General features: G+C 37.8%; 1 protein-coding gene across 1 annotated transcript; it reads left to right on the top strand.

Annotated features, from left to right (window-relative positions):
- Nucleotides 1–810: 810 nt before the first annotated feature.
- On the top strand, nucleotides 811–6174 carry LOC129723292 (uncharacterized). Its single transcript, XM_055677421.1, has 4 exons — nucleotides 811–898; nucleotides 966–1522; nucleotides 1577–1967; nucleotides 5183–6174. The coding sequence occupies exons 2-4, from the start codon at nucleotides 1018–1020 to the stop codon at nucleotides 6045–6047; spliced, it is 1761 nt and encodes a 586-aa protein (XP_055533396.1). The 5' UTR covers nucleotides 811–898; nucleotides 966–1017; the 3' UTR covers nucleotides 6048–6174.
- The last annotated feature ends 7732 nt before the right edge of the window (nucleotides 6175–13906 follow it).

The following is a 13906-nucleotide window of genomic DNA, read 5'->3' as shown; positions in this document are numbered from 1 at the left end:
AGAGAAAAAATGACGCTTGACCAGGGTTATGTTTCTCTTAGGCATGCCAGCTGTCATTTAATAGAAATGTCACTTTGTACACTACTTGCCAGTTAGTGAAAATTTAAAAAAATGTGATTTTGCAATTTTAAAATCAGAGAAAAATCGTAGAGATCTAAGAAAAATTACATAGTGCTTACTGAAAGGCAGGTCATCGATTACTTAAAGAAAAACCAGGTATTTTTTTTTTAAATTAAAACCCCCTATTTGAGTGAACAAAGTAATTGATTTTATTTGTTCAGGCGACATAAGGAACCGTTCAAATATTACATAACGCGGAACCCCCATGTAACGCAATTTTACATTTTTGCCACATGCAATGTAACGCTTCGCTGAATACCCCCCCACCCCTGAGCGCGTTATATATTATTTGAATGATCCCTAAGGATCGAGTGGGTTATTTACAGTGGTATAACACCAATGGAATATAGAAAGGTACGGAGGTGGTTTGAGTCTCGGGTTTAAAGGGCTTCTTTTTTGTTAAGAGTGATGACGTAGAAGCCAAAAAACAATGCCCAAATTTCAATGTTCGGTTCATTTTTTTCAAGAAATTTCTACAAGTTATGACAGTTTACGGCTGAGAATGCCTGCCTGTGTCGTCAAACAATGCGGAACACAATTCCAAATGGCATTTTCTTGTTTTTGGAGTTCTACGTCACAACCCCAACACGTGCTTTTATTTACCTCTTTTTCGTTACTAATACAGACAAATGTCTTCTTCTTCCTCACCTTTGTATACCTCATTGATATAACACTAGCCTTGATTTTGATTTCCAGACTTAAAAAGATGTGAGCAGGTTCTCGCTCTTTTGACGTTTAGCGGATAAATATGTTTTTATTATTTCGTGCTTCTCGATAGGTTTTGTCTCTTTTTGAATAAAAATTGTAAATTATTCGACAATAACATTCAAAATAATTATTCGCAGTTGACGTGAGGGTATCTTTCGTTATTATGCAAAGGTAAAGTAAAAACCAACGATGACTTCAATGGATCCGCCACAGGAACCTTCCAAACCAGGTTTGGAGACGGATGCCGAATTGGCAGCTTCTGCGGCTAACGCTGTAGAGCAATGGCGTACGTATCAAAATGCGTATACCCTCTACCAACAACAATATACTGCTTATCAGGAGTATATGCATAAGCAAGCAACTTTGACAACTTATGAAGAGCAACAGGCAGCATATAATCAGTATTTGGAAGCGCACAATAATTACCAGAAACAACTAGAACAGTATGAATATCAGAAAGGATATCAAGACTGCTACATGGGAGTACCAAATGCGGCACCAGGAATTTACCCGGCTGTATGTTATCCTCCACAAGCAACAACAGTTTCAGCACCGGTGTTCACCACACCATTGGTTAACGTTGACCCCTTCTACAACAGAGGAAACGATCACCAACGTCCGCCTTCATCGATTAAACGTCGTTCTGAAGCTTCCGCAAATAAATCGAAAATTTACACAACTACTACTTATTATGGTAAGTTTTAAAAAAACGATTATTTCTAATAATCTAATTGCAATTCTACTTAAGCTAACCCCGACGATGAAGAGCTGTTCCCAGCTGATTTGAAAAAATTGTTCGAGCCTCTAAATTGCAGCCTCTGCAAGTGTAGGATGAATTCTCATATTTCTGCCAACGTGCATTACCATTCGATGGTGCACGAGAAAAAGATCGTACAGTGGTTAAAAGAGTGGTGCGAACGCACCAAAACTCCCATGCCGCACCGTACAAAGCGTAGACCGTCTCCAATTGAGCCGGTGGGTCCAAACTCGCTGCATTGCGAGGCGTGTGATTTGCCCCTCACTTCGATTCAGCATGCCAATCAACATTACACCGGCAAGCGTCATCAAATGGTGGTACGCGGTAAGAAAAATCCTGCTGGAAAAGGATTCTATAAGGCAGACGGTAATTGGAAACGAAGGTAAGTGTTGGTTATCGACGGTGTTTTTTTTGTTATTACATTTTTGCAATGTAAAACTGCTCTTGCAATGTAAAACTGCTTAACTGTTCTAACTGATAGTAAAATTGTTTCTGCGTTACATAAATCCAACTAATTAGTCAAAATGAAGGATGTAGATAATAATTTTATGTGAAGCGCTTAGGTAAATAACCGAATTTTTCATGAAAGACTACAAAAAATTGCTTACTGAATTTTAATTTTTCAATAATATAATTAACGCTATGTAAGGGTGTGAGAAATTTCGCGAAATCTCGGGTTTCTCTAAATTTAATAAAATTGAGAACATGTTTTTCAATAAAATAATGAAAACTAATAATTTCTCAACCAATGTTATAAGCTCTAATTATGGTCTAGAGTTGCTTCAAAATTTTAGGCTTCATAAAATATTAAAAAATCTAGAGTTTACTATAAAAAAGCAATGCCTTGGTGCTACATTCCCATTCGGAACTCGACCTTCTGTTTATTTTATACACAGACTTCGCAGCCAACCGTTCAGTGTACAGGACAATTGCGGGGCTAGCGCTACGATCCTACTGACACTAACAGTTTCTCCAGAGCCTATATTACCTATGGGAGATCTATATTTTTCACTATATTTTTACTAATTTACGGAATTTTCTTAAACCTTTTTCACTTAAGTAAACTTTAAATATCTCTAAACCTACTTCTGAATATGAATCAACTAGAAAAATTATCTGAAATTTATAAACTTTTAGTTATTTTATGAAGAATTTTGAGAAAAATTTCGTTCAGTTTCGGAAACCTCGAAATTCCGCACAGCCTTACCGCTACGATATGGGCAAAAACAATGTCATCTAAAATACTACGTACATGTTAGCTTCTTTATTCAATGAATATGGAAATAATACGAAATTTCCAGGTGGTTATATAAAGAATGTTCCTAGAATATCATTCGAGAAATTATTCATTTAACATTGTTTCATTGATTTCAAACGGTTAGAATTTGTTTTAGGAAAGCTCAGTTTTGAAGAATCGTGTTCTGAGTAAAAAAAAAACAAAGTTGGAAAAATCTTTCTGGAAATCCTCTAACCTTGTTTTTCGTTATTTCTTTATTCATTTGTTGGTGAATAAAGAAATAACGGTGAATGTTAAAATTATTTTTCTGATTTGAATTTATATATTTAGTTTATATCTAGTTAAATATGAAGCAATAGTTTAAACAATTACCAATAAACCACAGAAAGACAGACGTAATAGTAGAACCTATATTATCATCTGATCCATGATTTTATAGGAAATTTGTGATCGTCTGTTAATAAATCTTGCTCATGATTCTGAGATGCTGTGTTACATAAACCTATAGGAAAATGCCATGTTACAGAAGCTTCGATGAGCAACTCGTCCTCAATACATGGTCGAGTCGAGCCGACTAGTCTTCTGCAATAGGGCCCATAACTTTCAGGGATATTTATACATTTTTGATGCATCAGTGAAACGAGGTTCACTTCTGGGTTTCATTTGGTACATTTTATTTGTCTTTAGAATCTTATGATGTCGGATCGCCAGTCGGTAAGTATACTGAACAACAAGGGGTCAAGTGTCATCATTCGAGAGGCGGAATAAAATGTACCGTTTGATCCAGGTGTGCCTTCCGCAGAAGCCATGGCTGGAACCCTAGAAATGTCTTTGGTTGATTTTTGTTTCACGAGAGCTTTTCGATCAACAGAGACGAGCGTGTCAGTGGAAAGCACGAACGCCCGATCGAAGCTATGTTGGCAAACAAAAATGCGACATTCGACCGGGATTTGTGCTGCGTCGCAATCTCGGGTAATGCGGTTGGTAATGGCTTCATGCAATTCAATGCGATCAGGCCGTTTTATTTTCTGATATGCTGTTTCCCATCCTGATTTTCAGCGTGGTACTGCAGGGTTGTGTCTTCCACTACCAACTGGTGCAGTGTTGATGATGGAACGTCGACCGGATTTGGCAGCCAGAGTTGAACATGCAATCGTTCGAGTTATGATATACATTAGCGAGTTATTTTTTTATATTTCTGGGGATTTCTTCACAATATTGATATGTAGCTAGGGCTTGTATAACGTTCAATCGAAAACTATTTATGTCTTGCCGCTGCAGGAGTAGACACTGTGATATTTCAAGAATACCAGTATTTTTTCGGAAGTCTTGTAGTGTATAAGTAAAAATGTAAAATAAGTAAAAATGTGGTTCGAGTTCCCGTTGATATCTGATTAAGGTAAAAATCAATATTTTCACAACTGAAATTTATTTGCGTATTCATCTTTTCAACTATATGTTTGGTCAATGTTGATTTTACTGAACAAAAAATTTTCGATGTTTTATTCTTCCAAAATACGATTATGTAAATAAATTTTCAAATGAATTTACTAATCTCTAGTTTGTCTATTTTTATTTTCAAAAATTCGCATTGTTTTAAATACGGAGCTAAAGTAAGAACGCATATTACATACTGAGAATAATTTTATCATGCATGACCTAGTGGTCCCGTAGCACTGCGGTTAGCTAGCTCTCCCACACGGCTGTGATATCGGGTTCGATTTCCCGGTCGAGTCGAGGATCTTTACGAGCTGTAAATTTTCTCGACTCAGCACTGGGGCACGGTGTATCGTTGTAATTTATCCTACATGCAAAATGTGCCAAAAAAAAAAAAAACAATATCGATAAACAATAACGAATTTTCTCAAATAATCTTAGTTGATCGAGACTTATTAGCCTCACCCAAGGCTAAGCGTGCGATATTGTTTGTTATGCATGGACCACCAACACTAGACGTGGAGATAAAAGGTTCTACAGGTTGTATAAATAAAAAAGTTTGCTTTACTTTTCCCGTATGAAAATTACGAGAGAAGTAAAGCAAAGTCTTCTATTCAAATTCGGCTCAACGGCAAATAGTTTTCGATTGAACATATGTGTTATGCAATCTCGGCTTGAAACAGCATCATATGCATAATGTTTTATCACTAAATAGCATCTACTTTATGTTCTGATCGCTAGAATACTTTTATTTAACAACGTTATTGTCATTGTTTAATGTAAATTAATAAATAGTCTCAATAGATTTGGAATACCGAGTAGATGCATTTTTACTACTGAATTTTAAAGGTGCTGTTCGAAATCATATCAATATTTTACTCTAAACATGCAAGTCTAATAGTATTTTTCTGCTTTTGACATAGCTTAACTACACCGGATGAACATCCCGAACGTTTCGGAATCGGCGCGTCGTTCGCTAATCAAGCAGACCACTATAGTGCAAAGGACATAAAGCGAATGCGCTTGGAGCCACCTCCTTCTCCACCGCCTGGCGTTAAGGAAATTATGGAAAATGTTCTTGGTACAACTGGTAATGGAGCATCCAATGAAACCTATCCAATTGCCGCTACAGTGAGCCAACCACAAATGATGACTCTTCCTGTACCATATATACCGACAACACTTGTTTCCCCGTATGCTCCAACGGCTGTCATGGCTGCGGACTACTCGCAACCTCCACCTGTCTTGGTGGAACCATATACAGCACCAACAAAAACGAAGTCGGCGAGAAAGCCCAAACTCGTCGCTGAAGCAAGTACAACAGCCGATTCACTCCAATCCGAAATACTGAAAAAGGAGAGTGCCGACTGCGTTGATGAGAGTGGAGTATTTTGCAAGGTGTGTCAAATTGCTGTGACCTCCGCAACTGTTATGGAGACCCATTTGAAAGGCACTAAACATCTGAAAAAATTGAAATCGGTCGGTCGTTTGCCACCTGCCAACAAAACGGGAGCTCCGGCTCAAAGTATCTTGTCTATACTGCACAAACAGGTGAAACAAAATGATTGGTCTTTGTATCGTATGCCGTCGGGAAAGTTTTATTGCAAATCGTGCAACATCATTCTGGCCGATGAAAAACTGTTTTCTCAACATTGGTACGGTAAAAAGCATAAATTGAAGGTGAAACAGGAAATGGAGGAATTGACCGGAACCACAACTAAAGCCGCATTCTATCCAAAACGACAACACAGAAAGGATCGACCCATGCCGCCACAGCAGCTGTTTTAGTTGAATGACAACAGAATAATGAACATTTCGATTTTTGATCAAACAATATTGTGCACATTGTATAGTTTCAATGTCTATCACACATCAATTTAACGTCGTCATCTAATAAAGAGTGTGAATCAAGGCAGCTGTTTGTTTTATTGTTACGCTTGATTGAAAAGTTTCTATAGATATAATTATCTTCGACAAAATTGTACGGTTACAAATGTACTATCTACGATATTTGACTGGTTTTGAAAAACCAGTCACATTTCTTACTATAGGAAAAATAATCCTAAATGTTGCTTTACAAAGAGTAAACAATAGTGTGTAGTAAAATTGAGCCGTTGCGGAACAGAGTGGTCTAAAGACCGTTTTTTTTCAAAAGTGAGTTTTTTGCATAAACCGCATCTTCTCAAGAAGCTGAAGTTGGGAAATAAAAAAAAGGCGAAAACACGAACTTTAAAGCTGATTTATACCGTGTTGAAATTTCGTCCGAAACAGAATGGCCATTCTGTTTCGGAACAGGGTGGTCTATGTACATAAATCGATGTAATACTAGCATGTAACACGTAACATGTAGCATATTACATGTGATAAGTAACATGTCACTTGTTTTGTACATGTCACACGTGATATGTAACATGTTACACGTGAAATATTATGTAATATGTAACATGTTGTGTTACATATAATGTTACACGTGACATTTTCTTTGTCACATTTTCTTTGGTTTTCTTTGTCATTTACCGGGTTTGTGTACATAGACCACTCTGTACACAAACTGATCTATGTACTTTGGTGAGATAAAATCACTTATTCCGCAAAGAAACTGTTAATTTTATGTATTCCCTGCTAACCACTTCATAACCTTTATATTAGAACGTTTTGTTTGAAAGAATTTATTTATTTATTTCCAATAATTTATTTTACCAGAGTCTTGATAAATATAACAATGTTTGAGTGTCAAGTTAATAAAATGTTCGCTTTTTTTACTTTCTACACGAATTTATCCAAAGGTTCGTTGAAGTCGAATAGATGTTCAACACGAGTAAAAGTTCGAATACAGGCGATTGCAATCTTGATGCAATCTCCGGCGGTGCCCGAGATCCCAGCCAACCATTTGGTCCGTATATTTCAGTTGTTGTTGAGATATAAGCACCCTTGTACAATCTGAAAAAGTTGTATATAACGTTCTATACGAGCTTATAAGTACCAAAGTGGAGGCAATATACGTACCAAAATGGAGATATGAACAACTCTGTTTGCTACTTAGTACAATTTTCTATTGCCATAATTCAAGCATATACATACAATTCCGTTTCACCCGTATTTTGATTCTACTACGATGCTCTACGAACTTAAAAGCAGCAGTGTATAACCTGTACTGCGAATAAATTCTGCATTATATACAACTTAAATTTTCCAAATAATATAAAAAACATAAAACTGAGTAGCAACAATTTCATTTATATATTTTTTGATGAGAAGTACGCGTACCATTAACTTAGTACATTCTTTGGTATGTATTAATTATTGAGTTTTTTTTTATTCTCGCTTATTTTCCGTCGGTCTAGTTCCGCCACTGTTGTGGCCAATCACCGACGCCCAGGGAGGCGACTCCACACCCAGGACCCTAACTCACGACCCATTTATTAACGGACCGGCGCCAACGGCTTTACTTCCTCATGCGATGGAAGGCGTGATCCCAGAGATTTTTCGACTCAGAAAATCTCCCGGTGTCGTCTAGGATTGAATCTAGACCAGTTGGGTTGGTTGTGAGTGGATCACGCCACCTCACAACCATCGACACCTATGTCGGCGGTGGGATTCGAACCCAGGCGTCGAACGTGGTTGGCGGAGACGCTACCAACCACACTAGGCCCCCACTTTTCATTTATTGAGGTTGAATGCAGCATTTTTCTGTATTATATTTTACAAGGCTTTGTTCAAGTCTCGAACCCCCAACTGTATCCATACCAATCAAGCGGCAGCGGTCTGGATACGGTGGTAAGTTAGCGGGATCACGCCAAGGAAGCTCCCGTAATGCAATGCGGATGAATCGTTTCTGGATGCGCTCTATTCGCAGGTTCCAAGTTAGCTGATAGGGAAACCAAACTAGGTTACAATTCTCAATCAATGGGCGTACTAATGAATCCATTGAACAGAATTTTATTCAGAGCTTTTTCGAAAATTGCTTCTCCTGAAAAATTTTCTCGATGGCACATAGACCACTCTGTTCCGCAACGGCTCAATTAATGACCTATGTTGCAAATCGAATGGTAAGTATACTATACGAGAGTTGCAAACTGTACCTTCCAGCAATGAAGCGTAACGTTAGTTGGTAATGCACTGCTATTTTTTTGTTTTGTAATAACTGTAATACGAAAACGCTCTTTAATAAAAGATTAGAGGCCCGAATACACACAAGGCATGACAACGCCTTCCTGACGAAAATTGTCAGTACCGTCTTGAAACCTTCTCATGTGCCTTCTAGCATCTGCCACCTTTCAATCGTCTACACGGAAGGCGCAATCACGCCGGCTCGAACTCCGCCGTGTGCTCACTTACTTGTCGGCAAAGCTAGAAGGTTCGGGTTGAAAGGCGTCCCGACGGAAGGCGCGATTACGCCATCTAATTTGTATGGAAAAGGCGTCATTACGCCGTGTGTGTATTCGGGCCTTAAATCGCAAACTTTCCAATCTACCATGGCAAAACGCCCCAGTTGCAGAATAATATGCCCCATGCAGAACGCTTATATGCCCCTACTACAGCTCAGTGAGAGGAGCAAAACAGCGCTTGAAGTCTCAGAAGTAAATGCCGAAGTAAAAAAACATATCAGCTCGACTAGAAGCGGTGCATATCGCCCGGAACAGTGTAGCAGAAAACATTAAATATTCAAGCATACAGCATATACTGATTCAGCTACTTAAAAATTCACTTCTGATAAAATGGAGCAAATATAAGTTAACAAATTTTATAAACTGGCACTGGCGTAGCGTGGTGGGGGCGGCGGGGGCGGTCCGTCCCGGGTGTCACCCTTCAGGGGGTGACACCCATGAGGAAAATTTTCATACGTGTCACCTTCAAAAGGGTGATATCCGAGAGATTTACTATCAATTAGGTGGAGGTCACTGTGAAACCCCGAAAATTATATAAATTTACTTTTAAGAAAATAATCCCAACCATTTTTTCAAAAATCGGTAGATTTAGTTAAATCGAAAACGAACGTGATATCTCTCACAATTTTGGGTAACAAAATGATTTCACTGCAACCTGGCGGGGGTGACACCCATGGGAAAAGGTGGGTGCCAAATTTCCCGCCCCGGGTGTCACCCGGTTACGCTACGCCACTGTAAACTGGTAAAAAACTTTGCGGAAATGTTGCAAGAAATTAGATCCGAAGCAGTTCAAACAAAAAAATTAATTTTTAAAATGAAAACGGAAAAAGCGACGTTTCGCGTGGAAATCTTTCACGACCATTTTGAACGGTGAAATGATTTCACGATGTTTGATGTTTATTGAATTGAGATGTTAAAAATCGATTGATTTGTGATCTAGTGATATATATGGGATTTATTTTCCAGTAACAAGGCGATTTTTTTCTTCTGCACAACTCAAGAAATTATCAAGAAAATGAAACCGAATTTGGCATGTGGATGTTTTTAGGGGTAACAAATATGTCCCAATTAGTTCGACACCCTTCCCTCTTCTGGAAGGGAGGGATTCCATACAAATGAAACACAAATTTCTGCACATCTCGAGAACCAACCAACTAATTGGAACCAAATTTGACAGGTGAATATTTTTAGGGTCACCAAATATGTCCACACTGGTTTGACACCCCTGCCGCTTCTGGAAGGGTGGGTTTCACACACATGAAACACAAATTCCTGCACATCTTGAGAATGGATGACGCCCAGAGGCCAGAAAATGTCTCCAAATGCCATTTTGAAATCCAAGATAGCGACTTCCGGTTCCTGGAAACAGCGAAAAGTGACCAAATACCACCCTATATGGGTATTTCTGAAATCGTAATGATACACAAGAGTATCCGGATCTAGCTACATACACAGGAGCTAAAATCGACCACAGACACTATTTTGAACTCTGAAATGGCGACTTCCGGTTTCAGTAAAATAGCCGAAAATGACCAAATACCACTCAACATGGATATTTTCGGAATCGCAATAATGCACTGGAGCCACAAATCGACCTCAGACAACATTTTGAATTGTAAGATGGCAACTTCCGGTTTCTGGGAAACAGCCAAAAATGGCCGATTTCCATCCAATATGAGTATCTCCGGAATAAGAATCATGCACAGAAGCTAAAAATCGATCACAGAAACCATAATGAATCCAAATATGGCGACTTCCGGTGTCAGCCCAACAGCCGAAAATGACTAAATACCATTCAATACTACCAGAATGGCGCCCATAGGACAGAAATTTGTTTTTACATGTCATTTTTAATTTCAAGATGACGACTTTCGGTTTCTGGAAAACAGCCTATAGTAACAAATAACCACACAATATCTCCGGAACCAGACTGACGCAAGAAGCTAAAAATTGACCTCAGACACCATTTTGAATTATAAGATGGCAACTTCCGGTTTCTGGAAAACAGCCAAAAATGGCTGATTTCCATCCAAGACCATAGACACTACTTTGAATTCTAAGATGACATCCGGTGTCTGGGAAACAGCCGAAAATGACTCTTCAACCAGAAAGGCGCTCCGGGGACAGAAATTGTCTCCAAATGCCATTTTGAAAACCAAGATGGCTACTTCCGGTTTGTGAAAAACAGTCTAAAATAACCAAATACCATCCAATATGAGTATCTCCGGAACCAGAATGATTCAATGAGCTAAAAATTGACCTCAGGCAGCATTTTGATTTGTAAGAAGGCAACTACTGGAAAACAACCGAAAATGACCGAATAATACTCAACATGGATATTTCTGTAATGATATGCAGGGCCGGCGGTTCATGTGGGTAGTATGGGTAGTAGTATCCACTCGGAAAATATCCATGTGGGTACTTACCCACATGGAACTATCGGACAAAACCAAAAAAAATGTATGCGACAGATTTTTGATGGATATCGTTGAGGTTATAAATCTACAGATTTATGTACAGTTGTAAAGTTTCTCAGGAAAAAGGATCATTTCTTTGATTGTATCATTTACGATAGAGAATTTCATTTACGATAGAGTTCTAAAGTTTTGTTTTCTCGTTAAAATTTCCCATGCAAAATTTGAGCTCAATCGGACTTCGGGAAGTAGAGCCTCAAAGCGGTCAAAGTTACAGTTTTTGATCGATGAAAGAAATGTTCGTGCTTAGAGTGTCTCTTGTGTGTTCTGGTGTAGCTCGAATCTCCCAGCGCAAAAGTTTCCATGTCCCTGAAAGTAAATTGTTTTTTAAACAATTTTTTATGAAATAACATCCGATCTCGTCATTTCATGCATTTCTAAGAGATTTGCTATCAAAAAAAAAAAAAAAAAAAAATTCGATTTCGAAAACTTCAAGAACTACTCTTGTGCATTCATAGGTTGGTCAAAAATGTCAGAGTTTCACGACTGTAAGTGAAACCTTATCAGAGGTCCGATTAAGCTCAAATTTTAGATGGAGACTTTTTTCGAGAAGACAAAACTATTTAGAAGCCGTTTCCGTCTTTTTTCCTGACTTATTATTTATTGTTGCCACCATGTCAAGAAAGAAGCTTTTGCATTTTGGAAATACAGAATGTACTGAAAATTTAATATAGATATATATTTAATAATAGAAATGTAAAAAATTTGAGCGAATTTTTTGGCACTTGACAAACGAAAAGACTACGTAGTTAAAGTCGCAAGGGGAGGGTAGGGGGTGTTGGCAAAAAAAATGACCACGGGGAGTACGGGGGGTATAAAAAGTGATCAAAATATGACCACGTGGTTTAGGAACGGCCCTTTAGCCCTAACGTTTGCATTAAAAAAAATGCTCAAAAAAAATGCAGATTTTTCATGGGTTCACCTTCACACGCACTGCACGGTGTCTCTGGTAGAAGAAACTTATCCGAAAAAAATTAGTATCGCTCTTATACTCATCATTCGAAAGCTCAAAGTGTCCCCTTTAATATGCTACTAAAATTGAAATGTTCTATCGGCGGGTCCAGAACAATTTTTTTCTGACATTTTTTTTTGTAATTGAAAAGCTGGTGGAATGGGAACTATGTATACTTATCAAGGGATTTAGGTGCTGGGCGGCCCGAACAGATAGTGTTGAAACCTTCAAGTTTTGTTTTTATATAATGAAACAATATTTGGCATAATCTTAGATTTTTTGAAAACGGTAAAGTGGGGTAAAAAGATTCGAAAATTTTGAGACCAAAAACTGCTGAAAAGACAATAAAAACTATAACTTTCTGTACGCTTAATCGAATTCTCTGAAAATTGATATGGTTATTCTATCCTATAAAAATATTCAATGTCGGTTATTGGAAGTTGCTGTCGAGGTTACATAATTAGATATTTACATTTTTCTTCAAAAACATGGTGATTTTTGGAAATTTTTGTTGTCATCAGAACTAGGTCCTACAATTAAACAATACGGTTTATAAATAAACTCAAGAGTTTTTGTTGGACGTATTCAAAAAGTGCATCGTTCAAAGAAAAATCGATTTTATATAACAAGGTTTAGGCCATCATTTGAACCTGTTACACAAGGAGCGCAACTCCATTTTGTACCCGCATTTAAAACACTGGCTATAGCAGGCTATAGCCCTATAACATCCCAGTCTCAAATTGGTTCAAAAAATTGACCTTAGAAAAAAATCTCGAGTTCGGGTCGGGCTCGGGTTTCACAACTTCGGGTTTCCCAAAAATAAAATTTTCAAATTAGGTTTGATCAGAAAAAAAGATTCGGTTTCGGATCGGGTTCGAGTTTCAACCAGAAAACAAAATTCGGGTACGGGTCGGGTACGGGTTTGAAAAAAGCCAAACCCGACCATCTCTAGTAGCCAGTACTTCAAACATTCTTAATGGTACAATAAGCATACCGAATTGCAGAAAAATCGATGTATTCTTTTAAAAGTTACAGTAACATTATGATTTTAGCAGCACCTGGACATTAGAGTTTAAAATGTCATTTCACCAGGCCCGGATTTAAGTGGGAGGGAGTTGGAGACCTTTTTTTTGTTTTGCTTGTCATCTTTCAGCGAAGCGTTAAATCATTTCAACTAATTTTTTTGAGAAAAGAGGCCCCACGAAAATTTCTGTCCTGGGCCCCCAACACCTGAATCCCGCTCTGCATTTCACCCCACTAACTCCTTTCTCAAGAAACTTATATGTACAAATTATTTCATGGATGAACAAACCCTGAAAATTTAAGCTCGATTGGGGGACATCGATACAAAACGGAGTTGCGCTCCTGACACAATGGGTTTAAATAATGATTTAAAACATGTATGAATAATGAAATTGTCTCGGTCGTTACTAAAACGGCGCATTTTTTAATAACATCAAATGAAAGCTCTTGAGTTGCTCTATAAAACGTATAGCTTAGAAACAGGGTCCAGTTTTGTTGACAAGCAAAAAAGAGCTGTAATAATCACCATTTTTTAAAGAAAAATGCAAATATCCTATAATGAAACCACGACAGCAACTCTTAACAACCGGCATTTTATATTTTTTTATAGGATAGAATGTCGATTTTTGAAGAAATCAATCAAATCAATCATCAGTTCAAATCATCAATCAAAATCAATGTAATCAAAGTCACAACATTTTATTCGTTTTCAGCTGATTTTCGACTCCAAGTTATTGAGGGTCTGTTTACCCCACTTAACCCTTTTCAAAAAATCTGATATTACGTAAAGCTTTGTTTTGTTATATAAAT

The sequence above is a fragment of the Wyeomyia smithii genome, chromosome 2, assembly GCF_029784165.1.
Source record: "Wyeomyia smithii strain HCP4-BCI-WySm-NY-G18 chromosome 2, ASM2978416v1, whole genome shotgun sequence".
Lineage (NCBI taxonomy): Eukaryota > Metazoa > Arthropoda > Insecta > Diptera > Culicidae > Wyeomyia > Wyeomyia smithii.
Note: the sequence above shows the minus strand (reverse complement) of the source record. Positions and strands in the feature narration are given on the sequence as shown.